Genomic DNA, 17,314 nt, shown 5'->3' with positions numbered 1-17,314 from the left:
GCCAATGGTTGTCTTGCCAGCTCCAGACAGGCCTGTTGGAGGCAGAGCAGCGAGGGTCAGGTGTGAGGGTATAACATGAGACCTCCTGGGACACCGGCAGTGAAACTCTTCTGTCTGAAGTTGCTCCAGGAAGGAATGAGGAAGGGAAGTTGGATTCATCTTTTTAGCACACCTGGGTCAACCCTTCTTATTAATCATGGAACCATAGAATCAGCCGAGTTGGAAAAGACCTCGGAGATCATCAGGTCCAACCCTTGATCCAACCCCGCCGTGGTTCCCAGCCCATGGCACTGATGCCACATCCAGTCTCACCTTCAACACCTCCAGGGATGGTGACTCCACCTCCTCTCTGGGCAGCCCATTCCAATGGCTGGTTACCCTCTCTGTAAAGAATTTCTTCCTAATATCCAACCTAAACCTCCCCTGACACAGCTTAAGACCGAGCCCCCTTGTCTTGCCATGAGAAAAGCTGCTACATCCCAATGTCTGGAGGGGCTCAACCCAGCAGTGCTGCAAAAGCACCTCTTGCTGGGCTGTGGTGGGACAAATAGGCACCAGGAAGTAGGGGAAGTTTGGAAGGGTGCTGTTGCCTCCTCTTCCTCCTTCTGTTCCCACTGAGAGCCAACTGCTCTTCCAGACTGAACCCAAGGAAAGGCTCTTGCAGCAACTGTGTGGGGTGGGACAGGCCCCAGCAGCAATGGCCCCTCTGCATCCACAGACACTCCTTCTCCAGGTGCATATTTCAAAGAATAATCACAAGCCAGAGAAGCTCAAACCTTTCAGACACAAGACTTTTTGTGTGATACTCTAAGGAGAAGGAAATTGCCTTGGACAGGTTTTTTGAAATTGAACAGAAGTTGAAGAGGAGAACAAAACAGAAATGTGTTGTAATCCAACATCTACCACCTAAACTGACAGGAAGGCAAATCAGAATGGCTTTACAAACCCTCCCAAGCACGTCCTTCAACATCCTCCATCAACAAAAATGCCAATATTTAACAAGCAAAGGAACAACTGGACAAGTGGCAAAAGACAGAGTTGTCTAAATATTAGAAATGAGAAATGCAATTGTCACTTCCAGCAGCCCCTAATCCCCAAACAATGAGTTTGTATTTCAAAGCAGAGGAGAAGGGCAACAAAACATAAGCAAGGAATTTCTTCCAGTGGGACTGGTTGGGAGTATTTACTCTCCAGACAAGGTGACTGCCTTGTGCTGCCTTACACACAGCAAACCTGCATGTCCCAATAAACTTCCCACCGCCCCTGAATGAAAACATCCGCATTTTGGACAGCCCTGGGCACGTTTCACTGCCAAGGACTGGCTGGGTTTGAGCCAAGGCTTCCTCAGCTACACACTTGGGAACAACAAGTGCTCCCCTTAGGGCCTCTGACGTGTTCAAAGGAGCCTGATAACAGCTGGGAAATTCATCAAAACACCAGCTCTGGGCAGCAGCTGCCAGGGAGAACATCTTGCTGCGCCAGCACCGCGTGTCTGTGTTTCCCACGTGTGAATGTTTTGCAATTCCCAGCTCCCAAGGAACGCTGACGTTTCCTGTGGATCCCAGATCCCCTCCTCCCAGCCGTGCTCGTGCAGGGAGTTTCACAGGGGACGCCAGGCTCTCACACCCAGCTGGAAGTACCTGTCAGCCAAACGGTGCAGCCTCGAAATCCTCCTCTGGTACCCACAACTTGTCCTCTCTTACTCCTGCTCACATGGTGGGCTTGGTAAACCACGTTGGTTGATCCCTGAGGAAAACAAAGCAAAGCATTTTCGTACCGAGAGCAACAAAGAAAACCTCTGCTGAGACTGAGAGATGGGAGAGAAATGCAAATTCATCAACGAGCCACGCAGCAAACTTCAGTGTAAGTTGGATTTGTGTCCCAGCAGCACAGAGTGAGCTGTTGAAGGCTCTCTGCCTGTGCCCAGAGTGCTCCTGGTGGCGATGCCTCGGTGCCCGTGCCTCGCTCTGCTGCAGGAGCACTGCCAGGGAGGGGAGGGAGGACACAGAGCCCAGGCACAGAGACACCCCACCTTTTCCACATTTTAAACCACAAACAAACTCACCAATAATTTGAACTGTGTTTGCAAGACAGGGGCAACGTCAGGTGCTCGTTCACCTGCTGTGTTTGGCAGAAGCTGGCTGTTAAGAACTGGGGCAGGAGACGGCGACACGGCAGCGCTGAGCTGAGCGACGCTGGGGACACACGGCCATGGGAGGCAGGGGAACAGCACCTGGGGGGTTTGTGGGCACTTCCCAGAGCAAACAAGGGACTGGCACAACGCTGAGCCACAGGCCTGAATTTTGGTGCTTCCTAATGTTGCCCACCCCGGCCTCTCCACTGGATGCAGATGGAACTGTGCCCTGCAGCTCCAGCAATGGCAGCTCAACGAGGAATTGTGCACATAAAGTATCTGCAAGACCTTATTCATTGCAAGGATCATCTTTCTAGTTGAGGTATCCAATGGAAAGTAGCAGGAGGGAACAAGGACATAAATATATCCTGGAGAAAGATGTATATTGGAGGAGCGAAGGTTGTGTGGAGACCTCACAGCACCTTCCAGGGTCTGAAGGGACCTATTGGGGAGGCCAGAGAGGGAATGTTCATCAGGAACTGGAGTGACAGGACAAGGGGGAATGGTTTCCCACTGCAGAGAGCAGGGTTAGATGGGATACTGGGAAGGAATTGTTCCCTGTGAGGGTGGGGAGGCCCTGGCACAGGTTGCCCAGAGAAGCTGTGGCTGCCCCTGGATCCCTGGAAGTGTCCAAGGCCAGGCTGGATGGAGCTCTGAGCAACATGGAAGGTGTCCCTGCCCATGGCAGCGGGTGGAACTGGATGAGCTTTAAGGTCCCTTCCAACCCAGACCATTCTGGGATTTGATGAAAAACTTAAAACAGCTCTAGACCCGCCCCTGAAAAAGCGAGTGAACACTGCACATCCTGTGACTCAGAGAATAAAAGATAAGTAGCTCAAGATCTGGTTTTTGTGGTTTGTTCTGTTCTGCTGTTTTTCGTGGGGTTTTTTTTGCAGGGGGGGGTGTCAAAAGTCAGAACATTTTTCGAGCTTGCACAGGTGAGACAGCAACACCATGGTTTCATTTTCACCTGTCCCTGGGGCTCAGGCTCCAGCAGAGACCAAACGACTGACACGAACGAGCAAGGCTGATATTTCCGCGTGGAGAAACGAACCTGCACACTTGCAATCTCTCTTTTGCATCAGCAGGGACTGCAGCCTTTGCAAAGTGTTGATGTGCTGGCTGTGTCCTGCAGGAGATGAGCCCCGATACCGCGGGCAGGTGCAGGATCTGACACATTCCTCGGGGGCTGACGTAAGGAGCCTGCTGTGAGTACACGTTGCTGTGCCAGAAATCTGCGCCGGGAGCGCATCTCAGAGCTGCTGGTTTGCACACTGGCATCTTTTGGGAGCTTGGGGAGGCATCACTGAGGGCATTTTTGCAACTCAGCAACACTGTCAGACCTCTCCTTCCTGCCGGGAGCTCCAGGTGGTACCAAGCCCTCAGATTTTCCAGCTCTGTTAATAATTGTCCTGGGAAACTCTTCCTAACCCTGAGCAACTGGATGGCTGGGCTGGAGGCTTTTGCTTGGCTGGGAATGGGCTGTTTAGTGGGAAACACAGACTTCCCACTTCATAATTCAGCAGCCCTGAAGTGGCTTGGGAAGCCAGAGCTGAAACAAGATGGAAGGGAGTGAAGGCACCAGGAAAAATAAGCATCAATGGCCTGAGAGCAAATCCTGGAGAGATTTCACCTAGGAAGGGCATGTCCTACAAGATGGTTGGGAGGCAGAGAGAAGGGATGAACAGGGTTTAATCAGATGCAGGGCTGTCCTACTGATTTTATTCTCAGGGTTTTAATCTCGTCATCATAAATCAAACATATTTAAACAATTAATCCAATCATCATCACACTTACACCTGCATTTTGGGCCCTACAGCAGGGACAATTTAGGGACACTGGTCAGCAGGTCTTGGAATAGTCTAGATCAAGGAAGTGAGGTTTGGAAGAGGAATTCTTACCTATAATTCAGTCCCAAACAAGGCAATAAATGATCCAGCAGGTCTATAAAGAAGAGCTGTGCAGCCTCTGCCAGACAGATGGTTAAAGAGGACACTGCCACACTCTCCCCTTTCCTTGAAAAACTGCTGTTTGGGCCTGTCTGGATGATGTCAGTGCTCAGCCCACCCCACCTTAGCTCATCCAGGAAATTGGGAAAAAATAAAGACATCACTCCAAACCTTGTAACTGAGGCTGCAGTGGACCAAGAAACCAAATCTGAACTCTGCTTTTGGTCTTCCCTCCTACTGAACCCTTCCACGAGGTTGGCAAACTGGGAGACACCAAGATCTCGGCTCTTTAAGATCAGGTTTAACTAAGCTAACTGCCTAGTGTCTCCTCACCTGGTTTCCAAAGCAAACAAGCTTTTCATCAACCATCCTGATGGGACAAGATGCTCCCCTGCTTTGTGAAAGCAGGTTGCAGGCAGAGCCAGGAGGTTTTTCCTTAGTGCTCCTCCTGAATAAAGAGATGGGAACTCTGAGACAAGAGAGTCTTCTGAAAATCAGGAACCATCAGTGTCCTCTGCTCCAATTCAGTGTCCAGAAAAGCGACCTCAGCTCTTCCTGAAGTATTTGGCCTGGAGGGGAGTAGCTGTCCTTGCCCACAAAGTTGTGTGTGACTGTTCTCAGGAGATGAGAGGAGAAGATGCTCCCTGACAACACATCTGACAGCTAAGAGCACGAGGGGTGGGGGACCTCTCCCAACCACTGCTGATGTTTGTTGGGAGCAGAACTGCTGCACAAATAGCAGAAAATGCACCAGACAAACAACATTTGTGATCATAGAATTGTAGAACTGCCAAGTTGGAAAAGACTTTTAAGGTTATCAAGTCCAACTATCAACTAAACCACATCCTCAAGTGCCCACTTTTTCTTGAACACTTCCAGGGATGGTGACTCCACCACTTCCCTGAACAGCCCAATGCTTTACAACACTTCCCATTAAAAGAAAATTTCCTAATATTCAATCTAACCCTCCCCTGGCACAGCTGGAGGCCGTTCCCTCTCCTCCTGTCCCTTGTTCCCTGGCAGCAGAGCCCGACCCCCCCCGGCTCCCCCCTCCTGTCAGGGACTTGCAGAGCCAGAAGGTCCCCCCTGAGCCTCCTTTGCTCCAGGCTGAGCCTTCCCAGCTCCCTCAGCTGCTCCTTTGTTGCCCTTTTGTGTTTAGGGTTATCAAAACAAATTATATGGTTGTTTAGCCATCTTCCACTCGAAACCCAAGTATTTATAAACTCTGTTCCTTAGGCAGCGCCTGCTCCTGCCCCCACATCCCCACTTCTTTAACCAGCCCCTGCAGCATGAATGGGACCAGGGGGAGAACTGGGGGCGAGTGCCACGTGCCACAGCCGAGAGGGAGGTAAAGAGAAGAGACAGGAGCTGAGCAGGACATCCAACAGACCCTCTTAGTGCACACAACATCCTCAGGCCATCCCTTGCTCAGCCACCCACAGAAGGCAGAGCTCTGATCACAGAATCACAGAATCAACTGGGTTGGAAAAGACCTTGGAGATCATCAAGTCCAACCCTTGATCCAACCCCACCATGGTTCCCAGACCATGGCACTGATGCCACATCCAGTCTCACCTTAAACATCTCCAGGCCAGGATCCATTGGCCCTCCTGGCCACCTGGGCACTCTGGCTCCTGTTCAGCTTCCTGTCCATCCACACTCCCAGCTCCCTTCCTGCCTGGCTGCTCTCCAGCCACTCTGTGATGTTGCAGAAGGAGGTTTGCCATAAGGAAGCCAAGCTGGACATCACAACGGCCGAGGAGGTCCAACCCAACATATTCTTCGTGCCCTCAACTCACCCCCTGCCGCCACAGGAGCACCTCTGCCTGCTGCAGCTGGCACAGGCAGGGCGCTGGAAGCTGTCCAAGAGCCCCAGCTCACGGCAGGCTGCAGCAGCATCCCACTCTGGAGAGGGACTCCCTCCTGAAAACACATCAGCCGAGAACAAAGCCAGGGGAGAAGGGCTATTAAGGGCACGTTAGTCACACATATCCGGCTCACTCCTCTGAGCATCCAGCTGGACACTGGCAGCGCTCACAGCCCCAGGGAAACCCTGACCCAACAGCCAGGGGAGGGTCAGGACTCCCCCAGCTGCATCTTTATTCATAGGGCTAGCTCACTGCACCAGCAATATGATTCATTTCTTTCCAGTGAAGCATTTCATACACACCCTATTTCGGTCCCGCAGCCTGGACATGTCTCCAGGAAGGGAAAAACAAGGTCAAAATAAAAACAGAGGCTTTCAAAAGGTTTTCAGCTGATCCTATTTTGCAAATGGCAAAACGGGCTTTTCAAGTGATAAAATGATCCAAGCAAGCTTTCACTTGCACAGGCACATGGTGGCATTGTTGGGGCCAGGAGATGGACTCCAGGACCTTGGGGGTCCCTTCCAGCTCAGGAGATTCTGTGACTCCATGACTTTGAAATGAAACACTTGCTTAAGCCTTTGGAGATGGATCTAACTTACTGTTAAAAATCCCCTCCCAAATCCTGCCACCTGAACTGCAAAAGACCTCAAGTTTAAAAGATCTTTTGTCCTACCAGTTGAATTTGAAGCATAAAAATTAAGTTCATCGATGTTTTTGGTAAAAAAGAATTTCTTCTAGCAGGGCAACTCCCACTGGGTGCTCTGGCAAAAGGGTGATACTGTAGTCCATCAGCAACAATGGGGAAAGAACCTTCTATAAAAGAGACATTCGCTGCAGAAGAGTAAAATGATTATACTCAGAAGGAGGAAGAGAGGCAAAAGGGGGGTTTTTGCCAGTGGAAACAAAGATTTAATTATGACCATACAGAAGATGGAGAAACCTCAGCGTTTCTTAAGTCTTGATTTAGCTCCTGTAACCCTAAACCTATGGATTTTCCCAAATATTCATTTAATGGACTAAGGCAGTAAACGCTTCAAAATGAGCCCCATTCTCTCCCAGGGGAAAACTCCACCAAGATGGAGTTACCCTGGAAATTTTGCCTGTTTAACCTCTCAGGATGCAGGCCTGGACAGGGAAGTGGGACCTTCTGCTGTACCATCCACCTTCCTGCTTCCCATGCTGGTGTTCCCATCATGGTATCCACCTTCCTGCTTCCCAAGCCAGTGTTCCCATCATGGTATCCACCTTCCTGCTTCCCATGCTGGTGTTCCCATCATGGTATCCACCTTCCTGCTTCCCATGCTGGTGTTCCCATCATGGTATCCACCCTCCTGCTTCCCATGCTGGTGGTCCTCCCTCTTCCCTGCACTCAGGATGTCTCCTCTGCCCCTGCCTGGACTCGAGCAGGAATAACCTTGTGTTTTCCTTCCAGCCTGAGCTGAGCACACAGGTGTTTGGGACACCAAACACCCTGCTGAGGCTGAGGGGCTGCCAGCACTCCCATGCCCAGGCTGGGAGCAGGACTGGCCTTCCTTTCTTCATCCAGCACTGGGAATAAACCCCAGCAGACCTCGCTTGCTCCTTGGCACCCGCCACCTCTGACGGCCCTTCCTTCTGGCATCACCTCAACCCCCGGGCACTGCCAGGAGTGTAACACAGGAGACCTTCAGGAGAGCAGCAGGGACATCCCAGTTCCCCGAAACAAGCAGCCTTTCAGCTCGGAAGCAGACGGTTGGAGATGCCAAACGTTGCTACCACAAGGGATTTTCAAGCTGCTGTCAGCTAAAGTGTTGTGTTTTTTTTTTTTCCTTCCTTAAGCCACAAGAATTTCTGAGCTCTTGGCAAGACCTTGTTTTTTTGATGGCTGCTCAAATATTTTTTTCTTGGCATACATTTGCATGGCTTGGATGGCCACAATCAAGTTCTGTACAGCCTTGGCACGAAAAGAAAAAAATAAATTTAAAAAAAAAAAAAAAAAAAAAATCAACAAAATCAGGCTCACGTTCCAGGCTCACGTTCCAGGCTCACTTGGCACATGAGGCAGTGATCTCTACTCTGTGTGAGTCCAAATCAGCAGGCTAGGCACTAAAATCTGCCTCTCTGAAGGCTCCCAGCTCAGGCGTTCCCTTATCTCGGAATTAGATGATGTCACTACTTTAATTTCCTCACAGAAAAAACTAGTGAGTCATCCTGTGCTCCTGCATTTTCGGGATGAATTTGCAAGGCCAGGCCAGCTGTTATAAAAACAATCTTCCCCATCTTCATTCCTGGAATCCCAAGAGACAGCTGCAGGGGCAACAAATATTTGACAAACAAAGCCGTCTAGTCAGCTGCTGACAAAAATAACAATATAAACACGAAATCCCTCCATGGCTGCCCAATTTTTAATATTCAGAGCGGTTCTGCTGCATGATCACTCCCAAATGAACCCTGCTTGTTTTGCAAACAATAGGTTTGACATTGCAGAGGGAGAACTGCCTTGCTTTGATGCCAGGGGTCTGTCACAAGGCTACTCTGGATGGTGCCAAGGCCGCGGGACCACCTTCAATGCCAAAGTCTTGCAAAAAGAAAGGAACATAAATGATGTTCTTGCCCAGTACAGACCACTTTGGGGATTGAACACTCACAGGAAGTGATCAAGCACGTCTGTTTAACCTCCCAGAAAACTAAACCAAAGGGAATTAGGTGACCAGAAGGTAGATGACGAGTTAAAAAGTAGAGATGGTGCAGCCTGTTGGCAAATCCAGCTGTGCCTGGCAGAGCCACGACTGACTGAGCTGCCCTGCACGGAGCAACAGCATCTGCTCAGGAAATGCTGCACCAAAACACTGCTCCCCTGCCAGGACAACCCACCCAGAACACATGGCCATGCTTCTCTGTCTTCTTCTGGAGAAAGACAGCCAGCTATGGGAGTGGGAAACCGAGGATCAGTCCCTCGGACAAGAGGGAAGGAGAACAAAGGTACAGATTTTGACTACACATTAACTTGGGTATCAAAGAGCTTTCCAGGTAGGAGTTGCATCCACAGGTAATCAATTTTTTTTCACTTGAATATGAGATTGAGGGATTTAATTACTGGGCTGTGGTGCTCTATGGTAAATACGCCCCTGTACGTGTCCCACCTCCTGCTGGGGCAGGACAGGCACCCTGTCCCTGAAAACATGCCAGCACTCCTGCTCCAAGCACCATGCAAGGAGACCATCAGCTGAGCTAAATTGTAAGACACAACCAGAAGCACAAGCTCTGCTGATCAGAAATGCCATGTGAGTCCAGAGGGCCTAAGTCAGAAAGCAGAACCTCCTTCCACCCTTTCAGCCAGCACAGGTTGAACCCAGCTCAGCTCTCAATGATAGGATATCTGTTTTTGACATGCCCAACATATCCCTCTCAGGAGAGAAATCCTGCACCTTTAGAGAGGCTCTAGGGGTTCATAAGCAGTGGGAGCTACAGAGGATCAAGATTTCAAGCAGCTTCATCAGGTTTTAAAATGCGTATATTTCCGAATCCAGGGAAGGGAACGGAGCTGGGGAAGGGGCTGGAGCAGCAGGAGGGGCTGAGGGAGCTGGGGGGGCTCAGCCTGGAGAAAAGGAGGCTCAGGGGGGACCTTCTGGCTCTGCAACTCCCTGATAGGAGAGGGGAGGTGGGGGGGAATTGGTCTCTCTCTCAAGCCGCCACACAGGATGAGAGGAAGAGGCCTTAAGCTGTACCAGGGGAGGGTCAGGTTGGACATCAGGAGGAATTTCTTCACAGAAGAGTCAATCAGACATTGGCAGGGGCTGCCCAGGGAGGTTTGGAGTGCCCAGCCCTGGAGGTGTCCAAGGAAGGACTGGCCATGGCACTCAGTGCTCTGGGCTGGGGGACAAGGTGGAGATCAGGCACATGGGGGGATTCGATCTCAGAGGTCTTTTCCAACCTAAATGAACCCGTGATTCTGTAAAAGAACTAATCCTCCTGCATCACTTCTCCTCTACAGGACATCTCAGCAGCCTGATGAAAGCAAAAAGCTGGACTCAAGCCCAGACTGGGTCTCACAGTGCCTCTCTCTGCCTCAGGCTGGATGCTCAGGCTTGAACCCCGTGTGCTTGACTCTGCAATGGTGGATGGCCACCAGCAGGCAACAGGAGATCTCCCTCCACCTCAGCAACTCTGTTAGGGTTTGCAAAGTGCAAAAGCAGCAGGAGGAAGGAGCGAAGGGAAGCCTGGCCAGAAACACCGCTAAGGACACGATTAAATGGGGAGGGCAAAAGTTCACTTGGCTGGAAGAAATCAGTACGATGAATTCATGGAAGGAAAGTTCATCCAGCGCTATCAGGAAGAAAGGCACGGCCTCTGGTACCTCGGGTCACAAATCAGTGGAAGGGCGGACAATGAACTGTGGTGTCCCAGCCATAAAGTCTCGCCTGGCTCCCACTCTTGGTTGCTACTGGAATCAACAGATGGAGCCAAACAAGCCTCCCCGTCACTCAGTACCTCCTCAGCCCCCTTGGAATTTCTGTTGGATGAAGACAGGGTTGTTTTCATCGTCACACCACTGAATGTGCCACCCTCACAACGAGCTGCAGGACACACGGCCAAGGTGAGGACTCGAGTTTGGAGGCGGCAGGATGAAGGTTTCCTGACCCATCTCCCTGTGCATCTGACCCCTACAAGCTGCAAGACGGGCTTTTTATCACAGGAGTGCACAGGGGGTTACCCAGAGCCTGGCCTAAGGCAGCACCAAGAATGTTGTACCCTTCCTGAACGAGGGGCTATCTGGCATTTCCATCATCCCTCCCTAAACCAGGTGTAGGACAGATCTTCGTCATTCCACGCTGCTGAAGGCTTGCTGAAGGGCAGTTACACATTTTCCTTGGAGTTTACTGTTAATTGGTCCCTCAGAAGTTCACGAAAACTCCCAGTATCTCTCTAAGGGTGGCATCATGCCCAATTTTACAGCCATGGAAGAGTAGCCCAGAGTAAGGCCAACAGCAGATGAAGGCTCGAGATCCCACACAACATTTAAGACATAAAAGTGACACACATTTGAGCAGCTCCCCCGGACTTCAGGCTGCACCTCTGAGAGCTCAACACTCCTCACATCCATCCCCGTGGCCTCAGACCAGCTTTACAGAGATGAGGGCAGATGCAATGAGCTGCCCCAGCCATGGCTGTGGGGACTCACCCACATCATTCCCAGAGGCAAACCCACAACTCAGATCCCCCACAGCAGCCCTCTATAAAACCCTCCTCTAAAACAAGGGTTTTTTCCCCCCTCTTCCCACACTCTCTGGCAGCACAACCTAATGATCTTCCCATCAGAAGGGCTGGGCAGGCCTGAAAAATGACCTCCTGCCCGACACACTTTTTTGCACCACAATGGGAAGCTAAAAAAGGGTTTGATATCGAAGAAAACATTTTGTTCTGCCAGAGAGGCCGCGAAGACCTCGAGGTCAGAAAGTCTTGGAAATGTAGGTACGGACCGTTGTTTTCCAACAGTGCACAAAAAAAGCTCATCCCAACAAACCACCAAGTGCTGCATCTAAAAAAAAAAATATAAATAAATCTCAAATCAAATCTATGCAAACCAACTCCTTTCTCAAGCTCACGTTGGCACCGAGTCAGCAAACAAAGCTTTTGACACATATCACTGGAACTGAGCCAAGCTGCAAGTAAAGGAGCAAGGACCGCTCTGTGAGGGATGGGAGGCAGGGCTGGCAAGGAACTACCAGTCCCACAGGCAAATCCCAACTTCCCACACCCCATTCTGTGACGCAGGCCCAGCACAGAACACCTGAACCGGGCTTTTCGCATCCCTCCTTTCTGTTAATGATACACCCGGGGGAAATTTTCCCTTGGAAATTATTAAGCTGTGAAACCATTAAGGAACTACTTCTCACTTCCCCCAGCTGTGATTCAGAGCTCAATCAGAGATAACCATTAGTAGTCACCCTGCTCACGATAACAGAAAATTCATAAATGCAAACCTGAACTGCACAGCCTCCTTCTTAATGGACCTTTTAAGATATCAAATTGTAGGAGCAGCGTGACTAAAGTACAAGCTCAAGGCAGGACATAGCAGGACCAGCATTAACACAGGCCCTGCACACCACTTATCTTCTGAATAAGAAGCTGGAAGTTTATCTAAAACACCTGGTTTCAGATAGGCAAGGTCTTTTCATTTCTATTTCGAGACACCCTCCAGGATCAACATTAGCCCAGTAAAAACAAAAAAAAAAAAAGAAAAGAAAAAAAAAGGCAAGTATGCCAGTGTTTCTCTTGAAAACCCTCCAGAAAAACAAAATCCCCGTGGCCTAAATCTAAGCTGCAGCTGCACTGCACATGTCTGGGTAGTGTGGGGTCTTCAACATCGTTTATCTTGCATCAAAGCTCTTGTAGGGGCTGCCCAGGGAAAGCACGGATGGAAACCTCTGCCTGTGTCACAGGTTTGGACATGGATTTGTAACTGGCTGTGACTTCATCTGTGCACCCTGAAAAGCGGATGAGGCTGGAGTCTGTGTTTATCCAGGAGTTCAGGAGCAGGACAGGAGGGACAGACTGACTCAGAGCCACCACCCCAGATGGCAGCACCCCAGCAACCCACAGCAGCAGCTCAGCTGGTGACCCCTGGGAGATGGAGATGTCCTGAAGAGCCACTGCTCCTCCTGGGAAAGCGAAAGATTAACCTCCAAGATCACCTGCAGGGATCAGGCCTGCCCTGTCTGCCTCTCTCCTCAGAGGGAAGGGGTGTTCAGGCAGGAACCACCCATCCCAGCAGAAAAACCCTTCCACTTTTCCACGTGCACGTCCCTCTGTGGCCCTGGCAGATGGTCTGTCCACGCAGCTCCTTGGAAAACACACCCTGCTGCTCCTGCTGCCATGGCACTGCCAGGGAACACCAGAGAAGCCCTCCTGCACTTGGGGAAGGTCCACCAAGGTCCCCAGCTTGCAGCTTCTGGGGCTGGACCACACCAAGGTGGTTATTTAACTCCCCAACCCCTGCAGGGCTCAGCCACGGAAAGAAAAAGGCATTCATATTTAGAAGACTGCAACTTTTTCTGGCTTTTCTTCCCTGCAATTCCCCAACAGAGCAGGATATTGTTACCAAACAGGGTCTTGGGGCAGCCCAAGTGAATGAAACAGCAAGGTGTGGGCAACAGACTGGAAAGGGAACTTGTTAATAGCAAAGGGCTTCAAAAGAAATGAGGAGAAAAGGGGAGAGAGCTACAGTTAACAAAAGTTAATCACCTCACCTTTCCCTGATCTTCAAAGAAAACAGATGTAAAGCAAAAAAAAGTACTAGAATATAAACCAAGAAATCCTAAGCACGTGATGAGCAGCAGGAAAACAATCCCCTTTGACTGTCATGGTGCAATGAGTTAGGCACTGTATCTCACAAAATAAATCATGCTGTAAGGACAAGGCTTGTGACTCGCTGGATAAAACGTGAGAAACTCTTCCTTGAGTAATTCAACCCAGAGCAAGCCACACTAATTCCCCGGAATCAGGGTGCACTGTCACCTGGACAAGTGTCACTGAATAGCTGAGCTATTCACAACTGCTTGGAAAATAAACACCTTTAAAGGTGTTTCGCTCTTTGTGTTCAAGGCAACAGTTAAGAGGAAGCATGAGAGGAGATAAACACCCGGTCTGGGTTTTTTTAATAAGCTTTTTCTTCTATATTGCTTAGCAATTAAATTGATGAAGCTGTACATGTGCTACTGCTCTGCCTGGGATATCACTCAGTCCATCTGAACTCTGCCCCGTGGCTCCAGCTTTTTCAACACGAGAGTTGTTTTTAGGCAAAGAAGCCAAGCCTCTCTCTTCAGGGTTGTCATCTGAGCTTGTGGTTTTTTCCCCTTCTCTTTAAATAAATTTAAATAAGCCCACACCATTTGCACATAAGCCCTACACAAACAGAAGTGAATGAGCAGAAGTTACAGCTTTGTGACCCATCAGGCTCCAGCGGCAGCATCCCGGTGAAAGCGAGGGGTGCCACACTCCAGTGGGATTCCTGGAGATGCCCTGACAAGAGCAGGGGGCTCACAAAGCTGTGACACTTACCCTGAAAAGGGCAGTTTCAGTACCAGGTTCTCATTCTGCCCTAAGCACCTCTAAGAGAAACTCAGGACGTTCCCCTGCCAGGGGCAGAACTCCCAACGCCTCCATCCCACGAGAAGCGTTGAGCTGCATTTTCCATGCACCCACAGGGACACAAAGCCACGCAGGCAGCCACCCCAGCGAGGGGCCAGCCCTTCCCAGGCCGTGCCTGTGGCTTTGGGCTCCGTGGCAAACCTGCCTGGAGCACACTGCACCATCTGTATCCTCCTGGAAAGGCTGCCCGGCGGGGAGAGCTGCAGAAATACCAGGGACACCACAGGTGGAGGGAGAACAGGCTGTTGTCTGGAGAGAGCTAAAAGAACCCCTCAGCCCTGAATGCCACGCTGTGCAGGAGCCCACACAATAAACAAGGGCAGTCCCACAGCTCCACCTTCCTCGCTGCAACTCCTTCACCGTTTGCTCGCTCCTGGGAGCTGGGCTTTGCCTCCGAGCACACAGGAGGGCTGTGTGAGGAACACTAAGTCTTTAAGGTCATCGTTAAAGAACGTTCTTCTCCCCCCAAGAATCAGTCCTGAAACAGGTCAGTAATAAATGTTTTCTGCCAGTGAGGTCTGGGAACAGAAGGACACTGCCTGGCACGCAGAGGACTTCATGCCTCTTGCAACGTTGTGAGCAGAAACAAAGAGCAGAAAGCATTTCCAAACTAACTGGCCAGAGAGACTCCTGCACACCAAGTTTTGGGTCCTCAGACAAGGCAGAATTAAGGAGCCATGTTCATTTTCAAGGACAACACATGCAAAAACAAACAAACAAAAAAAATCTAAGTTTTCTTCTCTGTACCCTACCAGAAGCTTCTATTAATAAATGCAAAACCAAAGCATCCTCAAACTCCAAAAGGCATTCAGGCTGAATTTCGGATTTAAAACCTGGGCTTCTAATTATTCAATTTGCAAAAGGAGGAGCACAGTCAAATAACACAGCTGTCCATCTTGCCACAGGTGGCACTGCTATGCCTTTCAAAGGCTCACAGCTGATCGACATCACCTGCAAATCCCAGCTCTGGCGTACTCTCAGCCAGTGCAAAATGCTGCTAACACCCAGCCTCACAAAACCTGGGCTGTGGGAGAAACATTAACACACCACCCACGTCGTGGAAACGTGGTAAAACTGGGATTTTATTAGTAACAGGGATTTTTAGGAGTAATAACGATTCATGTAACTGGGAGAACGAAGAATGGGGATTAAGAAGGGGGCTGTACCCATCCTAATAGGACAAATTATTGTGTGTCCCATCTTCGTTTTCGAATGGAACTGCCTCGGCTGCAGCTACAGAAAGTGTCAGGAGAAATCGCCCACGTGCACATGCGAATAATCGTGCTGATCAAAGGATCCCTATCAAAGGGAAATCCCTCATCCCGTGCCTTTGATATCAGCTGGAGATGGCTGAAACCGAGAAGCCGCTGAGGTTGCGTGAGGGGAAGAGAACTTCCTTCAAGCTCTGTGCAACACATCGCTAATGGGACATCACCATTTCATCACCATCCCCAAGACCTCCGGTAATTAGCGAAATCACGCCTTTTCTCAGTCCATCAGATACCTGGCAGATAAGCACACGAAAATCCGCCCACAACTGTCACCCAGATAGGATCTGTTTTGACAGTCACCGTACAAAGGTCAGCCGCAAACTTGCTTATAAATGTCATTTTTCCAGCCAAGGGTGGAGGCAAAGGAGAGGGATTATTCTGGAAGTTCAGTAATGCCTCTCTCCTGTCACACAGCAATAAACAGAACTCCCATGCACAGCTCAGAGCTTGCACCTCCCCTCCCTGAAATAATCCCTAAACCACAGGTTTTCGCGTGCCCGAGAACACCCGGCTGCACAGGCGCGCTTTGTTCCGCGTGGTTTTGGTTGCATTCCTACCCGCACACATTACCAGGCTGCCCGAAACGCATCTGAAAAACGTACGACGAAGTAAAAAGAAAAAAAAAAAGAAGTAAAAATGAACCAGCAACAGCAGCCTGAAAGACTTCCGTCAAGATTTCTTCTGGTTCTGATTTAAAACCTGGAAAACGTATGGCGCGGCCGGAGGGACCCGGGGCTCGCATCCCAAATCCAAGAAGCAAGGGAGGGCAGCTGGCAAGCGGAAGGCGACTTCTGGCTGCGATTTGCAATTTTAATTTCTAACTGAACTCTGCCCTGGCTATGCTTATTTTTTCATCGCTCTGCGCGCGTTATATATGTTTAAAGCACCGGCTGTGCAGGGTGCCGGGAGCCCATCGGTGGCGGCGAGTGGCTCGCCAGGCTGCCTTCCCCGGGGTGGGAGCGGGGCAGAGGACGCCCAAAAAGCCACGCGAGGAGCGAGGCTCAGCCTTCCCGCAGCCTCGGCGGGCTGGCAGCCCGCGGCACCGCGGGGGATCCCGGCAGGATGGCCGGGCACGCCCCGCCCGCTGCCAAGGGCGCCCTCCATCCTCGGCAAACCCGGGGATGCTCTGCCGGCCCCGGCTCCCGGAGGCCGGCTGGTGCCCGCGGGGGTCCCGCGTCCCTCGGGGGCTGCGGGCAGAGCGGGCTGGGCAGGACCCCCCGCCCGGCCCGGCGCGTCCCTCCCGCTGTCCCTGCCCTGTCCTCCCTACCGTGTGCTCGCGGCTCGACATGGTGCGGGCGGCGCCCGGGCCGGCGGGCCGGGGCTATAAGGGCTCGGCGACACGTAGCGCGGCCCTGGGCCGGCCCTCTCGCCCTGCGCCCGCCCCCGCCGCCGCCTCCTCCGGCCCGGCCCCCGGGGCAGCGGGCAGGGCGCTCCGGCACCGGGGGGACGTGTCACCCACCCGCCAGGGCCGAGGCACCGCGGCCACGGCGCTGCGAACCCTCCTGGAGCGTAAAGCTGCCCTAAAATCAGCTCCGACCAGTCCGGGCTCCGGGAGGGAGAGCAGGAACGAGAGCCTGCACGAAACGACTCGAAAAGTCACCTCTGGAGGGTGATGATAAGGATAAGAATGATGATGGTGATGTCTAAGACCAAGCAGTGCTGGAGGATAGTCCCTGAGTGTTTGGCCAAAATGCCAAAGGAAGTTAAAAAGAAACACAGAGTCTACCAGCACACAAAGCTCAGCATGTGAGGGGAGCAGAAACACCACACCTGACAGCTTTGCCCCAAATCTGCCATTTTCCACCACCGGAAAAGCTCAAATCCCAGGATGCTGCTGAGCCAGAGGACAGGCAGTGTGCTGGAGGATGAACCACCGTTCATCCTTGGGATGGCCCGGGAGCCAGAGACAGGAAGAAATGATCCCCGTGGGTGTGTAATTCTGCACCTGGGGATGCACAGCCT

At 51.3% G+C, this 17,314-nt stretch overlaps 1 protein-coding gene across 1 annotated transcript in view; it reads right to left on the bottom strand.

Moving 5' to 3' along the window:
- PAPSS2 (3'-phosphoadenosine 5'-phosphosulfate synthase 2) overlaps positions 1–16,653 on the bottom strand; it is a 30,237-nt gene extending 13,584 nt beyond the window's left edge. The window contains exons 1-2 of the mRNA XM_029962582.1: positions 16,620–16,653; positions 1,641–1,746 (exon numbers count right to left, since the gene is read on the bottom strand). Of these exons, the coding sequence (XP_029818442.1) occupies positions 1,641–1,746; positions 16,620–16,640 (127 nt within the window). The 5' untranslated portion in view covers positions 16,641–16,653. The remainder of the gene's footprint in view (positions 1–1,640; positions 1,747–16,619) is intronic.
- Between the last annotated feature and the right edge of the window lie 661 nt (positions 16,654–17,314).

The sequence above is a fragment of the Manacus vitellinus genome, unplaced genomic scaffold (genome assembly GCF_001715985.3).
Source record: "Manacus vitellinus isolate BGI_N305 unplaced genomic scaffold, ASM171598v3 scaffold_48_pilon, whole genome shotgun sequence".
NCBI classification, from domain to species: domain Eukaryota; kingdom Metazoa; phylum Chordata; class Aves; order Passeriformes; family Pipridae; genus Manacus; species Manacus vitellinus.
Note: the sequence above shows the minus strand (reverse complement) of the source record. Positions and strands in the feature narration are given on the sequence as shown.